The sequence below is a fragment of the Pleurodeles waltl genome, chromosome 5 (genome assembly GCF_031143425.1).
Source record: "Pleurodeles waltl isolate 20211129_DDA chromosome 5, aPleWal1.hap1.20221129, whole genome shotgun sequence".
Lineage (NCBI taxonomy): Eukaryota > Metazoa > Chordata > Amphibia > Caudata > Salamandridae > Pleurodeles > Pleurodeles waltl.
The window spans coordinates 285,051,470-285,065,184 of record NC_090444.1 but is presented as its reverse complement, the minus strand read 5'-3'; the positions used below and the strand labels follow the sequence as shown (position 1 = coordinate 285,065,184).

Genomic DNA, 13,715 nt, shown 5'->3' with positions numbered 1-13,715 from the left:
CAAAGGGGAACTGAGACAGAAGGAGAGCCCATTGAGGACGGCTTGGTCACTCCAATAAGAGACAAAGGAGAAGAGACCCAGAGGGGTGACGGTGAGCCTATCTCAACTGAGGCGCCAAGGGGACCGAGTCAGACGGAGGTTCTCCCAGAAGCAGGTGGATATGAACAAGAATTTGAGCCCCTGACAGACCTAGAAGGCGAAGAAGTTGAGGCGGAAGAGAATCAGAGTGACCAGACTCCTCCTGATCAAATTGCAGGTCCATCAAGAGAAAACACCATAGAGTCAGGGGAGGGCGACGAATTGCCACAAGGAAGATCAAAGACCAGAGAGACACTGAAAGGAGATAAGTGGCCAGAACTGCAAGTGACTAAAGGGAAGGTGGTTGTCGAAGATGCAATAGAGGAAGAAGTCAATACAACAAGGAGAGAAGATCTGAGTGAGGGAGAGTTGCAGGGTGATCGCAAGTTGAAACGAAAGAGAGTTGCAAACAGAAGGTACGCAGGTCCTGAATGGGCATATGCAGCGTCAGCTGAGTGGCACAAGAGTTCTTGGCGTTCTGCTTTGATCGAGAAGTCCCAGGTCAGTACTTTGGTACCTGAATCTGGCCAGAGAAAGATACTGTGTTGATGTGAAAAATTAGCTAAAAAAACTGAGAAAAGAGACTGATACATTACCGGATGTGACACTGTTAACCTGAATTGACTTTTGAGAACTGGTTTTGGCAAGCTGCTAATCTGAATTGACAAGGATCCTGGGAGTCAATGTGAAAGCTGTAAATAATTGCTGAAGAAAGACTTTCGGTCGCTTAAACTTGCTGAGAGAAAAAAAAAAAGGGCTTCAACCATCCTCACTTGGTTGTTGTTTGAACTAATAATACTTCGCTCTCTGATTCTTTACAGATCATGGCTAACACTAGAGATGATAATAGGGGAAGTAGGCGTTGTAAATGTTTGGGTGTTGGTTTGGGTGTTGTGTGTGTGATATTGATCATTGTTCTGATTGTGGGAATGCCATTGGTGGATAAGAGTGAAACTAACAATGCTACAATTCCTGAGACCGTTGCTACACTAACAGCTTGGGAGAGGTTTGAGCAGGACACAAGATATTTGCATGAAGGAACTAACGTAAAAGGGGAACTATCAACTAATGTTTTCTATCGCTTGCTGAGTGAATATGTTGACACTATGGATGCAAAAGATTGTTATGTGTGTACACAGATTCCTGTTTCAGTGCAAGAGGGAGTTACCTACCATAGTTTACCTCTAACATATGGGATAAGCTGTAGTTTATTACTAACACGATTCTATAACCAGGAGGAGATCCAATACTTTTATTCAAATAATGATCTTGTGTTTTCTTATGTGCCTATCATAGAGGATTTGAATAGTGTAGCTAAATACTATACCATAAAATTAGTTAAGGGGTTCTTTGAAGCAACATTAACAATTAGTACATCTTATGCACACCGCAATAATTTTACATGTTTGCTCACATCTGTAGAGAAAAGCTTTCTAGATCACACGGAAGATAGAAGGAGGGCATTGAAGGGGAAATTGGAGAAAGGATTGCAGCAGCAAGCTTTTAGTAGTAGTGAGTGTTATAGTGCAGTTAGGGAACAAGGGAAATTAGCTTTAGATGCACTACACGTAGGCCAGCTTTGCATAACACGACCAAAGTCATATTATGACAATGTGTTTGTGGGAATGAGTGAATGTAAGCATGTGTTTTTGTTTCAGAGTAAATGGACGTTCATGTTAAATGGACAGGATACAGCGATCCCTGGGATCTATTATATATGTGGACTTAATGCTTATTACCGACTTCCAAAGGGGTGATATGGGACATGTTATTTGGGGATAGTTTTCCAAAAGATATATCAATTAGAGGAATTGAAAAAGTTTCTGAAACTGTCTGAATTACATCATACTGGACAAAGGAGCTAGACTGCTGCTGGTGTAGTAGGAGACATATTTGGGGCAATAATTCCTTCAGTGGGAGTTATCTTAAATTCCATAAAGATTCGAAAGTTGTCTACTATCGTGGATAACATGCTGACAAATTTTACAGGGGCTATACTCCTGATGGATACTGAACATGCTGCGGAAAGAGCTATGACTCTTCAAAACAGGCTTGCTCTAGACATTCTTTTAGTGAAAAATGGCAGAGTTTGTAAAATGCTTAATGAGCGTCATTGTTGTGCCTACATACCTGATAATATTAATGAGATTAGAAGTATGCTTACTAATTTAGCAAGAGATAGTACAGATTTGAAGGAGCTGAAAGTACCTGGAGTTTGGGAAAAGGTTGGAAAAGGACTTGCTAAAGTGGGAAATTGGTTTAGCAATATTTGGCATGGGATATTGGCTAAAATAATACAGGGAATATTGATTGTTTTAGCTTGCATATTTGGATTAAGGCTGTCATGCAAAATTAGTAAAAGAATCAAATTGAAAATGGCGAAAAATAATAAGAGGAGGGAAGAAAAGAAAAGGGAGAAAATGTTCAGAGCAAAATTAAAAGGAGCAAAGTTGAGGGAAGAAATTGAGATGCAAGAGTTCTAAAATGAAAAGTGTAAAAGAAAGGGTTTGTGTGATGACAAGAGTCATCAGAGGAGGGATTGTTGGAGTGTGACTTTTAAAATTAAAATTAACATGAAACGCTTGCAATATAATGTGTAATGAAGCCGTGTAGAAGATATGTTAACCTAGAAGAAAAATAATGTACGCGTTTGAAATGTGCCCACGGGGAGTGGCCACCAATGTATACAATGATTAATGAAACTGACTAATAATGAAGTAACAATGTATTAATGTATGACTTTGTATTAGAATTAAGAGTTATGTATTAGAGTTATGCTAAATTAATTCCTAGGCCTTAGTTAGCAAGAGTCTGGGCCTAGCTGCCTGGTCTCACATTAACTGTGTTTTTCTAACGTGCAATGTGCTGTTTTCCTGAAGGACACGAAGCTGTAATTTTCCAGAAGCTAGAGATATGTGTGTAGCCGTAGTAAATTCTTTCTCATGGGAACCGACTTGCTCAAGGAGACATTCTTGCCGAATGCAACACTGTAATTCACAACAGGTGCAAGGTCGTCTGGACTAGGAGAAGACAATGGAACTACTGACTGGAGAGACAAGTTTCACTTTCTTACCTGACATTCCACCCGTTGAAGACGTCAATCACAGGAGCCAATCAACTGCACGAGAACTGTCTTAGGTGAAAATTCTAGTAAGGTGTTTGACGGATTATTGGACAGAGAGAACGATGCACCAAATATTGCCCAATGGGAAATTAGAGACTTGTTCGACAACTTCGAAATAACGGTGTGACCCAAGGAGAAATTAGCCATTCTTCCTCGCCGTTACGGAGCCATTACTTAGCTATCACTCTGCAATTCCTCGCCATTCTTCATCATCCTTGCCCTTCTGAGAGACTTTGTCTTTGGCTGTCTTATACCTTAAACCATCCTCACCTTATTCCTTGTTCGGTATGCACTTCTCCTCCTTATGAGGGAAGAGTCTTTCTTGCTAAGCCCTACTGAGACTTACCTGTCTATCCTGGCTGATGGTGAATTGACTGATGTCCTGAGGACGAAGACTGACGCTGTATGCTGACCCATTTGGATGGGTAACTATCTAATGATAAATTGTAATTGTATGTTTGCCTTTTCTTCTAGGTACCAACTGCTCTTTTGATAGAGGCCATAGTTAGATGGTTTCCAAATTCATGTTGCTACATTGTTTTGCATGAAGCCCAACATGCTGATGCTAATTTGAGGTTAGTTAAGGAGTTCACTAATATTGGATGCACATAGACAAATGACTGAATTCTTGCTTTGTTGAATAATGTACTAATGATACTCTGCTAAAGTAGATTAATGTCAATGTCGTGCTTTGTTCTAATGTTCATGACCTATGGTTTGATAAAGTCTTACTCGAGTTGCCAAGTTATAGTGGTATTGATGTGCTTATTAATATTGCGACTAATAAAATATGATACTAGAGTGTAACTAATAGGGAATAAATATCCTAAATCTTACTAGATTTGTGTGGTTATTTATGGCTGAAAGGTCATGGTGTGGTTTATTCTTATTAAATGCTATTGATTAGTTTGATTGATTAGTTATTGTGAATATTGATGAGGTTATTGATCTATTGATTGCAATGCTAAACAGATATCTCACCTGGGAAGTCCCTAAACGCGGTTAAAAGATTCATTGGCCTAAAACGTGTCTCCTTGCAGGATAAATTATCAAGGTTCTGACGCATTATCAAAAGTTACAAATATTTTGCAGCTATGAACATTTCTCATGTGCTGCACAAAGCTCTGGGAAAGAATGAGATAACTTCTCCCCTTCATATCATAAATTCTATACCTTGCTCTACATGTCAAATTCTTGACCCAGCGTGGGTTTCAGCTGAAAGAAAACAGCATTTAAAGCGTTCAGTATAAATATTTCACAAGCTCTAAACTAAAACATTTTCACTTCATAAATCATTAGTTTATCATTGTGCAGAGTTAGTAAAATATGAAATACATTTCACAGTGTGTTTATTTCAGAAATACATTCATGTAACATTGTGCATTCATTAGTAAAGTGTAAGCTACATTTAAAATGTGTGCTCTTGATATTTAATTTGTGCACTGTTTAACAAACATCAGTTTAATCACACAATTAGTCAATAGTAAATTATGCTCCCAATCCCTCCTCTGATGACTGAAAATGTAATCACAAAAGTTACATCAATTAATGCTTGTATTAATTCTCACTAGTTTAAAATGAAGTATCTCCAAAATCTCTATTATTTATCTTTTTGTTCATCTTTCTGTCGTTAAGTCTCAAATCCCGATAATTTTTGCTTCTCATTTTTTTCAAGTCGTATCTCCTCCCTCCTCAAATCATTTCTCACCCATTTCCTTTTAATCAGTTTGAAAATATAATAAGATCCTGTAGCACAGATGACACATGCAATCACAATCAAGAATGGGGTCAGTATTTTCCCTAAGATTCCCTTTCCAAGGTTGCTTAACCAATTTTTCACAATTGAAATACCTTTTTTAATTTTCTCATAAACCCCAGGCTCTTTCAGATCTTTTACTTAAATTTATCAGGTTCTTAATAAATTTCCCAATCCCTTTACTAATGTCAGGTATATACGTACAGCAATGTTCAGATTTTAAAAAATTACAGACTCCGCCTTGCTTTGCTAAAAGGATGTCTGAAGAACCATCGCTCGTACCACAGTCATTTCAGTATTTATCAGCGTTTCAGCTCCAGTAATTTTCATCAACATCCACAAAAGTAGACAACTTTCTAATCTTTATGGAATTCAGAACAACTCATGCAGAGGGAATTATTGCTCCAAATATATCTCCAATAATCCCAGAAGTACTCTCTCTTTTTGATCTTAGTTTCGGGATTTACTTCAAATTTGGTTTGACATCTATTTTGTCAACTTGATGTATCTTTGGAAATACAACTCCCAGGTAACAAGTCCCATACCATCCTTTAGGAAGACAATAATAGGCATTTTTCCCACAAATATAGTAAACACCTGGAAGGCTGGATCCTGACCACTAAGCATAAAGGCCCATGTATTCTTAAAAAGGAATACATGTCTGCACTCACTCGTTCCAACAAAGTTAGTATCAGTCTTCGACTGTGGTCTAAATATACACAGCTTTCCTATGTGTAGGGCATCTAAAGCAAGCTTCTCTTGCGTTTTAACTTCCGGGTAAGCAAAATCATTCTGATAGGTCCTCAACACTAATCCCTTTGCTATCTTCTCCTTCAGTGCTTTTCTCCTGTCATCAGTGTGATCTAAGAAAGCCTTAGGGTGTTCCTGTGTGCATAGGCTGTCCCAATGTTTGCGTTGGCTCAAAGAAACCTCCCACTATATCTATTTTCTTTTTTTTGGCCATTCTACTCAGGTGCAGGTTAAGTGGAATATAGGAGAACACTAAGGGCCTCATTCCGCCCCTGGCGGTCATAGACTGCCAGGGTGGAGGCCGGAGGTAGCACCGCCAACAGGCTGGCGGTGCTACATGGGCAATTCTGACCGCGGCGGTAAAGCCGCGGTCAGAAAAGGGCAACCGGCGGTTTCCTGCCGGTTTACCCCTGCCCAAGGGAATCCTCCTTGGCGGCGCTGCTTGCAGCGCCGCCATGGGGATTCCGACAAGCAGCGCCGCCATGGGGATTCCGACCCCCTTCCCGCCATCCTGTTCCTGGCGGTTGTTACCGCCAGGAACAGGATGGCGGGAACGGGTGTTGTGGGGCCCCTGGGGGCCCCTGCACTGCCCATGCCACTGGCATGGGCAGTGCAGGGGCCCCCTAACAGGGCCCCATTAAGATTTTCAGTGTCTGCCTTGCAGACACTAAAAATCGCGACGGGTGCCACTGCACCCGTCGCACCCCTTCAACTCCGCCGGCTCCATTCGGAGCCGGCTTCATTGCTGAAGGGGCTTTCCCGCTGGGCCGGCGGGCGGCCTTCTGGCGGTCGCCCGCCGGCCCAGCGGGAAAGTCGGAATGACCGTCGCGGTCTGTTGACCGTGGAGCGGTCTTCCGACGGGTTACTTTGGCGGGCGGCGGAGATGACCCCCTAAATCTAGATTAGAATAGAAATACTGAATATATTCCTAATTATAGGATATTGTTTGTAAAAGACTGCAACTAATGGCATATGTTAAAGGAAGACTATGATATGTAGCTCCTTCCTAGACAGAAGGAATTTGCGTGCACACATAACACTCTCTTGCATCCATTGTTTCAACATATTCATACAGTAAGCGATAGAAAACGTTCGAAGAAAAATCTCCCTGTGAGTTGTCTGTGTGTAGGTATTTCTCATCCCTGTTAAACTTCTCTATTTCTGAAAGTGAAGTAGTAGTTTTGGTAGGACTAATGTAACTATTCTCGGGTGTGTAATGAATAGTCATACTTACAATTATTAATAATCACACTAACACACACACAATTCCCAAAGCAATACACACATTTACAACATCTTTTAGGCTTTGATCTAGTTAGTTTGCTATCCATCCTGTAAAGAATCAGAAAGTTGAAGTAATAAAAGAGAAAACATTTGTGCTATGCAGCAAAAATCAAAAACAAAAATATCTACTCTGCGTCTATTTACAGCTCCCAGCTTTCATATCTTTTCCCTGGCTATCATCAAAAATCAGTTCAGAAGTTTGTCAATGTCGATTTCCACTTGTCAAAATCAGGTTTCAAAGTCTCTTTCATTAGATCATAGTCTTTCAAACAATGACCTTCATTTGCGCTGGTAGCATGTAATGTTCTTCTTGTTCAGCTGGCACTTTAGTCTCAAATTTTAACTCAAAGGCAAATTCAAGTTCCAAAATCTTGATCTGGAAAGTCACGATCACAACAAAAGACAAAAATTCTTGTTGCTACTCATCTGTTGCCCAATACGACCATTCAGGACCAGAGTACTTTCCGTTTACGACTTTCTTCCTTTTCATTCTTCTGTTTGCAAGTACTATGTCTTCACTCAGAACATCACCTGTATTTGCTCTTGTTGTTGTGTCTGGCTCTTCACTTATTGTCAGCAGTACATCTGGAACTTTTTCACTCGTTTGTGAATTGGGCCACTTATCTCCTTTCAGTGATTTGTTAGACAGTGCCACTTGCGAAACTGGACTTACTTCTTCTGCAGGATTTATACATTGACTTGATGTACCTGTACCATCTGCCAAATCTGGAGGAGTCAAATCGGCATGACTTTGATCTAACTCAACTCCTTCATCAGCTGCTTCAGGAAACGTAATACGTCTCAACTGTTCTTCCCACTCGTCTGCTTCTGGGAGAGTTCTCCTCTGACTTAACTCTCCTGCTACATTTGTTGATTCTCCTGCAACTTCAGGAACCTCTATTTAATCTCTCAGAGGTGTACCTGGATCTTCACCAGTTTGCACTGTCTCTGTCTCCGTCTTTGCAGTCTTTTTCCTTGCCTCTTGAGCCTGCACATCAGTTGTTGGTACTCTCAACAACTCATCTTTCATTTCTTCTAGTGGGTAGGGCACTTTTCTTCTGTAGCTGGCATGAATCCAGTTCAGGATCCCTACACACTTTACAGCAGTTGTTGTAACAAGGACAACCTGGTGTGGCCCCTTCCACCTAGGTTCCAGACAAGTTTTTCTCATGTGCTTCTTGATCACCACCCAGTCACCAGCCTGCAGACTGTGAAACTGGTCTTGGGGTGGGGGCACGTTTGCCGCTTCCACCTGATGAGAGAAAGAGCGAACCACATCAGCTAGGTTCTTGTAGTAATCCAGCACCATAGCATCTGTTATGTTTACAAGAGCATTTGCGGGGACAGCTGGTAATCTCATTTCTCGACCCAAGAGAATTTCATGGGGAGAAAATACTGTTTTCCTATCAGGAGTGTTTCTCATGCTCATCAGGACCAAGGGCAACGCAACCGGCCATTTCAAATTTGTGGAGGCACACATCTTCAGCATCCATGCTTTTATTGTACCATTCATTTTCCCTTCCAAACCAGATGCTTCAGGTCAGTAGCTACAGTGCAGCTTCTGATCAATGTTCAATGCTGAACACATCAATTTTATTTCTTCACTGTTGAAATGACTTCCTCTACCTGATTCTAAAGAGGCTGGAAAACCGAACCTTGGGATCAATTTCAAGTAAAAGCTTTGCTACTGAGAGACTGTCATTTCAACGTGTAGGGTAAGCTTCAATCCAACGGCTGAACATGCATACAATCACCAACACATATCTCAAACTACCACACATGGGTATTTCAATGAAATCCATTTGCTTTCTATTAAAGGGTCCTCTAGCTCTTCCAAGGTGACTTTGACTAACAACTGTCCTTTTCCCCATGTTATTTCTCTGACAAATGATGCACCAATGACAAATTGCTTCAGCGGCTTGTCTAAACTTTGGATTAAACTAGTATTTTGTAAAGGTGTGAATCATTGTATCTCTACCAATGTGTGCTTTACCATGATAATGTCTCACCATTTGCATCAGTAGACTGTTTGGCAAAACCCCTTGTCCTTCGTGTGTAACCCACAGATCATCGGCATCCCTTTGGACACATTTGCTATTCTCCCATGATTTCCTCTCCTCATCAGGGACTCCCTCCTGCATATTCTTGATCTCATCCCATGTGTCAACTGTGGACAACAGGTAATTTGCATTTGCCTCATTATTCTCATTTTTCTGACATTCTTCAGTAATAGTTATATAGTTCAGGGCACAATATCTAGCTACTTGATCATCATAAGCATTTCCTCTTGAAATGACATAAGTGGATCTCTGATGTGCACTGCATGTAACCACAGCAATTCTCTTGGGTAACTGTAGGGCATGCATTTTATCACTATTTCTAACAGGACAACCAGATGAGGTCATAAAACCTCTCTGTGACCACAGCTGGCCAAAGTTGTGCACTATTCCGAATTCATATTGGCTGTCAGTAAAAATTGTAACTTTGAGTGGTGCACTGACACAACAGGCTCTTGTAAGGGTGACTAATTCAGCAACTTGTGCAGAAAATACTCTTTGAAGCCATGAAGCTTCGTGTATACCAGAAATTGTGCACACAGCATATCCAGCTCTCAGGTTGCTTGCATTATCCCTTAAACAGGAACCATCGACAAAAATAATTTGGTCATTCCATTCTAAAGGGGTGTCTTGAATATCTGGTCTGGGTTTTGTGCACAATTTAGTCACTTCCAAACAATCATGTGCGACTTCTTGCAACTTCCCAGGCTCAACATTTTTCCATGGGGAGTAATGTTGCTGGGTTAAGTACTGTACACCTTTTCAGAGTTACTTTGGGTGAGCCCAGTATAAGGGACTCATACTTTGTCAACCTGGTGTTAGTCATGTGCTGGGTCTTTGTACGTGTCAATACAATTTCAACAGAGTGAGGGACCAAAACTGTAAGGGGATGTCCCATTACTATGCCTTCGCATTGGGACAGTGAAACACAAACCACTGCAACAGATCACAAACAGCCAGGTAAAGCTGATGCAACTGGATCCCAAGTAGCAGAAAAATATGCTACAGGGTGGTTTACTCTACCATGTATCTGTACCAGGACAGAAAGTGTGCAAACATCTCTCTCATGACAAAACAACATACATTTTTTCGTGTAGTCAGGCATTCCCAAAGCAGGTGCTCTGCATAAACTCTCTCTCAACTCAGTAAAGGCTTTCATGCAAGCTTCATCAAATGGGACCGGTTCTGGGATATCTTTGTGAGTCAATCTTTGCAAAGGCTTCAGAATCATAGAGAAATTGGGAATTTGGGAATCCACTGGCGGCAATAGCTCACCATTCCCAGAAACATTGTGACATCTCGCTGTGTAATCAGGGGATTCATTTGTAAGATGGCTGTAACCCTCTTTTTGGAAACTTTCCTTGCACCTTTCTCTATTTGGTGTCCCAAATATTTCACTTCCTTCTGACAATACTGTATTTTCTCCGGGGACACTTTATGTCCGTTCTCTCCCAAATGATTAAACAAAGCAATTATATCTTGCCTGCATGCATCTCTCGTTTTTGAAGCAACCAAAAGATCATCAATGTACTGAACTAATGCTGATTGGAAAGGCATTTCCAATGGTTTCAAATTCTTTTTCAACACCTAATTAAATATTGACGGTGACTCTGAAAAACATTGTGGGATCCTACACCAAGTGTAGACTTTATTACAGAATTTAAAGCTGAAGAGAAATTGGCTATCCTCATCAAGAGGCACAGAAAGGAATGATTGTGAAAGATCCACCTCTGTGATCCATTCTGTATCACATGGAATCTGAAACAGAATCACTGCTGGAGTCGGTACCACTGGACAACATTTCACTACTATTTCAGTCATTTTTCTCAAATCTTGAACAATTCTGAATTTGCCACTTGGTTTTCGCAAAACCAAAATAGGCGAATTACATGATGGGCTGCTCAGCACTTCTCTCAGAACTCCGTTTTTCTCAAAATCCTAAATTACAGGAGTTACTCCTTCTATTACATCTGGTGCCATCTGATATTGTGGGGTTCGTGGAAAAACTGCATTAGGCTTGACTGTGACTTTGACGGGATCAACACTTTTGAATTAACTGTAGCCAGTAAATCAGTTGGCAAATCTTTTACTGTGAAAGCAGGATATAAACTAATCAGTGGAAACTCTTCATTAACTGAATCATATTCAGTTTGCACAAATGAATCATCCTAATCATCACCATTCGTCTGAAAAGCACTCCCACCACTTGAACAGGTGAGTGAGCATTTAGTTTTGCACAATAGATCTCTTCCTAGCAAGGAGACTGGACTTGAGTCACAAACTACAAATGTATGCATTCCCTCAAATTTCCAATTTTAACAGGGACTGGTTCAGTAATCAGGTTCATTAGGGACTGATTTGCTACTCCTATAATCTGGATCGTTTTCCCAGAAAGTGGTACATTCAGGACTTCTGCTGTTCTGACAGAGGAGCGTGGCACTCCTGTATCAACTAGAAATTAGACATTTTGACTCATTACCTTTCCATTTAAATAGGGACCCTTCTGAGCCACTTCTAATGAATCTGCCAACACACATTCTTTTTCATCTGAACTCTCACTAATCATTTAATCATTTGACTCATCCTCACTGTGAAGTGTAAACTGTTGTGTAGTTTGATTTCTGTGATTCAGCTTTTGACCCATGTTCTGCTGAGGAAGCAACGTCTGCTGCTGGACCATAGAAGCAGGTGGTATCTGCATTTGCTGCTGTGGTACCATTGTTACCTGAGGTTGGATTAACTGAGTCTGCGGCATCTGATGATGTGGCATCTGCATTTGTTGTACTGGTTGCATCTGTTGGGGACTTAGCATTTGCTGAAGAATCGGTATCTTATTACTTTGTACATTAAAATATTGAACCCTCATTCTCGGACCTTTCGAATTTGGGAAAAGATTGCTTTCATTCATCTGCGTAACTACACCATCCTGCACCATCATTTGACATTCACGCTTCCAGTGCCTTAAATTTCCGCAACTGTGACAAGTGAACATTCTTTTCATTGCCTGCATATCACCTGAATTGACCGTCACATCCGAATCGTCAAGATTACCACCTCCATTTCTGCCACATACTCCACCTCCTGCCTGATTCTGAAACAACGTTTCCCTGTTGCTGAGGATAAATTCCTTGCTGCTGTGGAAAATTTCCCTGCATCCCTGAGTGTGCCACTTTAATCTGCATCACCATTGCCTTTTCCTTCAATTTCTTCTGCTTCATTTCAATCTCATCACTTCCTATTTCGCAAACTGCAACACCTTATCAACCGGTTTTGCTTGCCAACAATTCAAATGGCTCTTGAGTATCTGGCTAACTTCAGGCCTGAGACCTTCAACAAATCTAAACACAAAGTGAATCATGTCTTTCGGCTCAATTGTCTTGGTTCCACTATAATGTTTAAACACTTGCAGCAATTGCTCATAGTAAGCATGTAAGGACTCTTTCGCTTCCTCTGCTGTTCTGTCAAATCTCTGCCAATTAATGCTTTGGGGAAATTCTCATTTTCAGGAACTCAATCACTTTGTAGTACGACTTCATTATCTCAGGCGATAGTGTACCTGTGACTGGATCTCGTGGAGGCTCTTTTGTTGGCCAATCCACACTCCTTTTACATTCGACCCACAGGTCTGCTGGAACCGCAATCTCTAATAATGTTTTTAGGTCCTCCCACAGTCACTTTGCAAGTTTCACAAACCTATCTGTTTGCTGGTACCACTCCACTGGCTTCTCTCTCAATCTAGGGTAGTCATTTGTAAATGACAAAATATCACTTCTGCTCCAAGGGACATTTACAAAAGTTCCTCCTGGAATTTCTCTCATCGGAAACACCCTAACTGAATTATTATCTGCTTGTTGTACATTCAAATTTGAGGGAGAATCCGTGTTTACAGACTCCCCTTTCTTTTTGTCTCTCTTCTTCACCCATCCGCCTTCCCATTTATCTAGTGCTCCCCATAGATGGATACATTGAATCAGTTCCCTATCATGAATTTTCATTCCTGGTATTCTCGTGTTCTCGAAATCCTTTGAGACAAATTCTAATTGATAACTTCTCCTCAACTGCTTTGTTTTGTGAAGATCTACATCATATTTCTCTGCCAGGTCTGTTAATTTTCGGTGAGTCAGTCCTGCCTTTTGTGGTATCACTCTGCATGCGTAACGCAGTTCGTCTTCAATGTATGCATCTATCCTATATACATCGATCCCTCCTTCAATTATTTAGTCTAACTCGAATTTAAGCATTGTCATGTTCATTGATTTATCCCTTTCAGTAAGAGTCCTCGTCCTTGTTTCGCTCAACTTTTCTAGCCAGTCTGTCAATTATTGGGCTGTCATCCTGTTGTATAGCTATTTTAGCCATTTTATTTTATTTATTAAAAAAAAAAAAATCTTTTTACTAAACAACAAAACAGCCATTGCATCTTGTAACATGCGACCATCAATAACCCCTCTTTTGATAACAACTCAGAGATTTAAGACATGTTTTAGACACGTTGGTTTTAAGCTAAATAGGCCTGCCGCTGTGCACTTTAATCCTATTACATTTTATTCAGCATTGCTTTATTTATCTAGCAATAGCAATATTTGCGGTGATGTTTTATTTTCTTTATCTCATTGTACTTTTGCCTAGAAAAGCATTACATTCTTTGTAGGACATTTATTTCACT

At 40.6% G+C, this 13,715-nt stretch overlaps 1 protein-coding gene across 1 annotated transcript in view; it reads right to left on the bottom strand.

The window, feature by feature from the left end:
• Positions 1–8,352, bottom strand: part of LOC138297020 (homeobox protein unc-42-like) — a 107,149-nt gene extending 98,797 nt beyond the window's left edge. The window contains exon 1 of the mRNA XM_069236538.1: positions 7,914–8,352. Within this exon, the coding sequence (XP_069092639.1) occupies positions 7,914–8,352 (439 nt within the window). The remainder of the gene's footprint in view (positions 1–7,913) is intronic.
• Between the last annotated feature and the right edge of the window lie 5,363 nt (positions 8,353–13,715).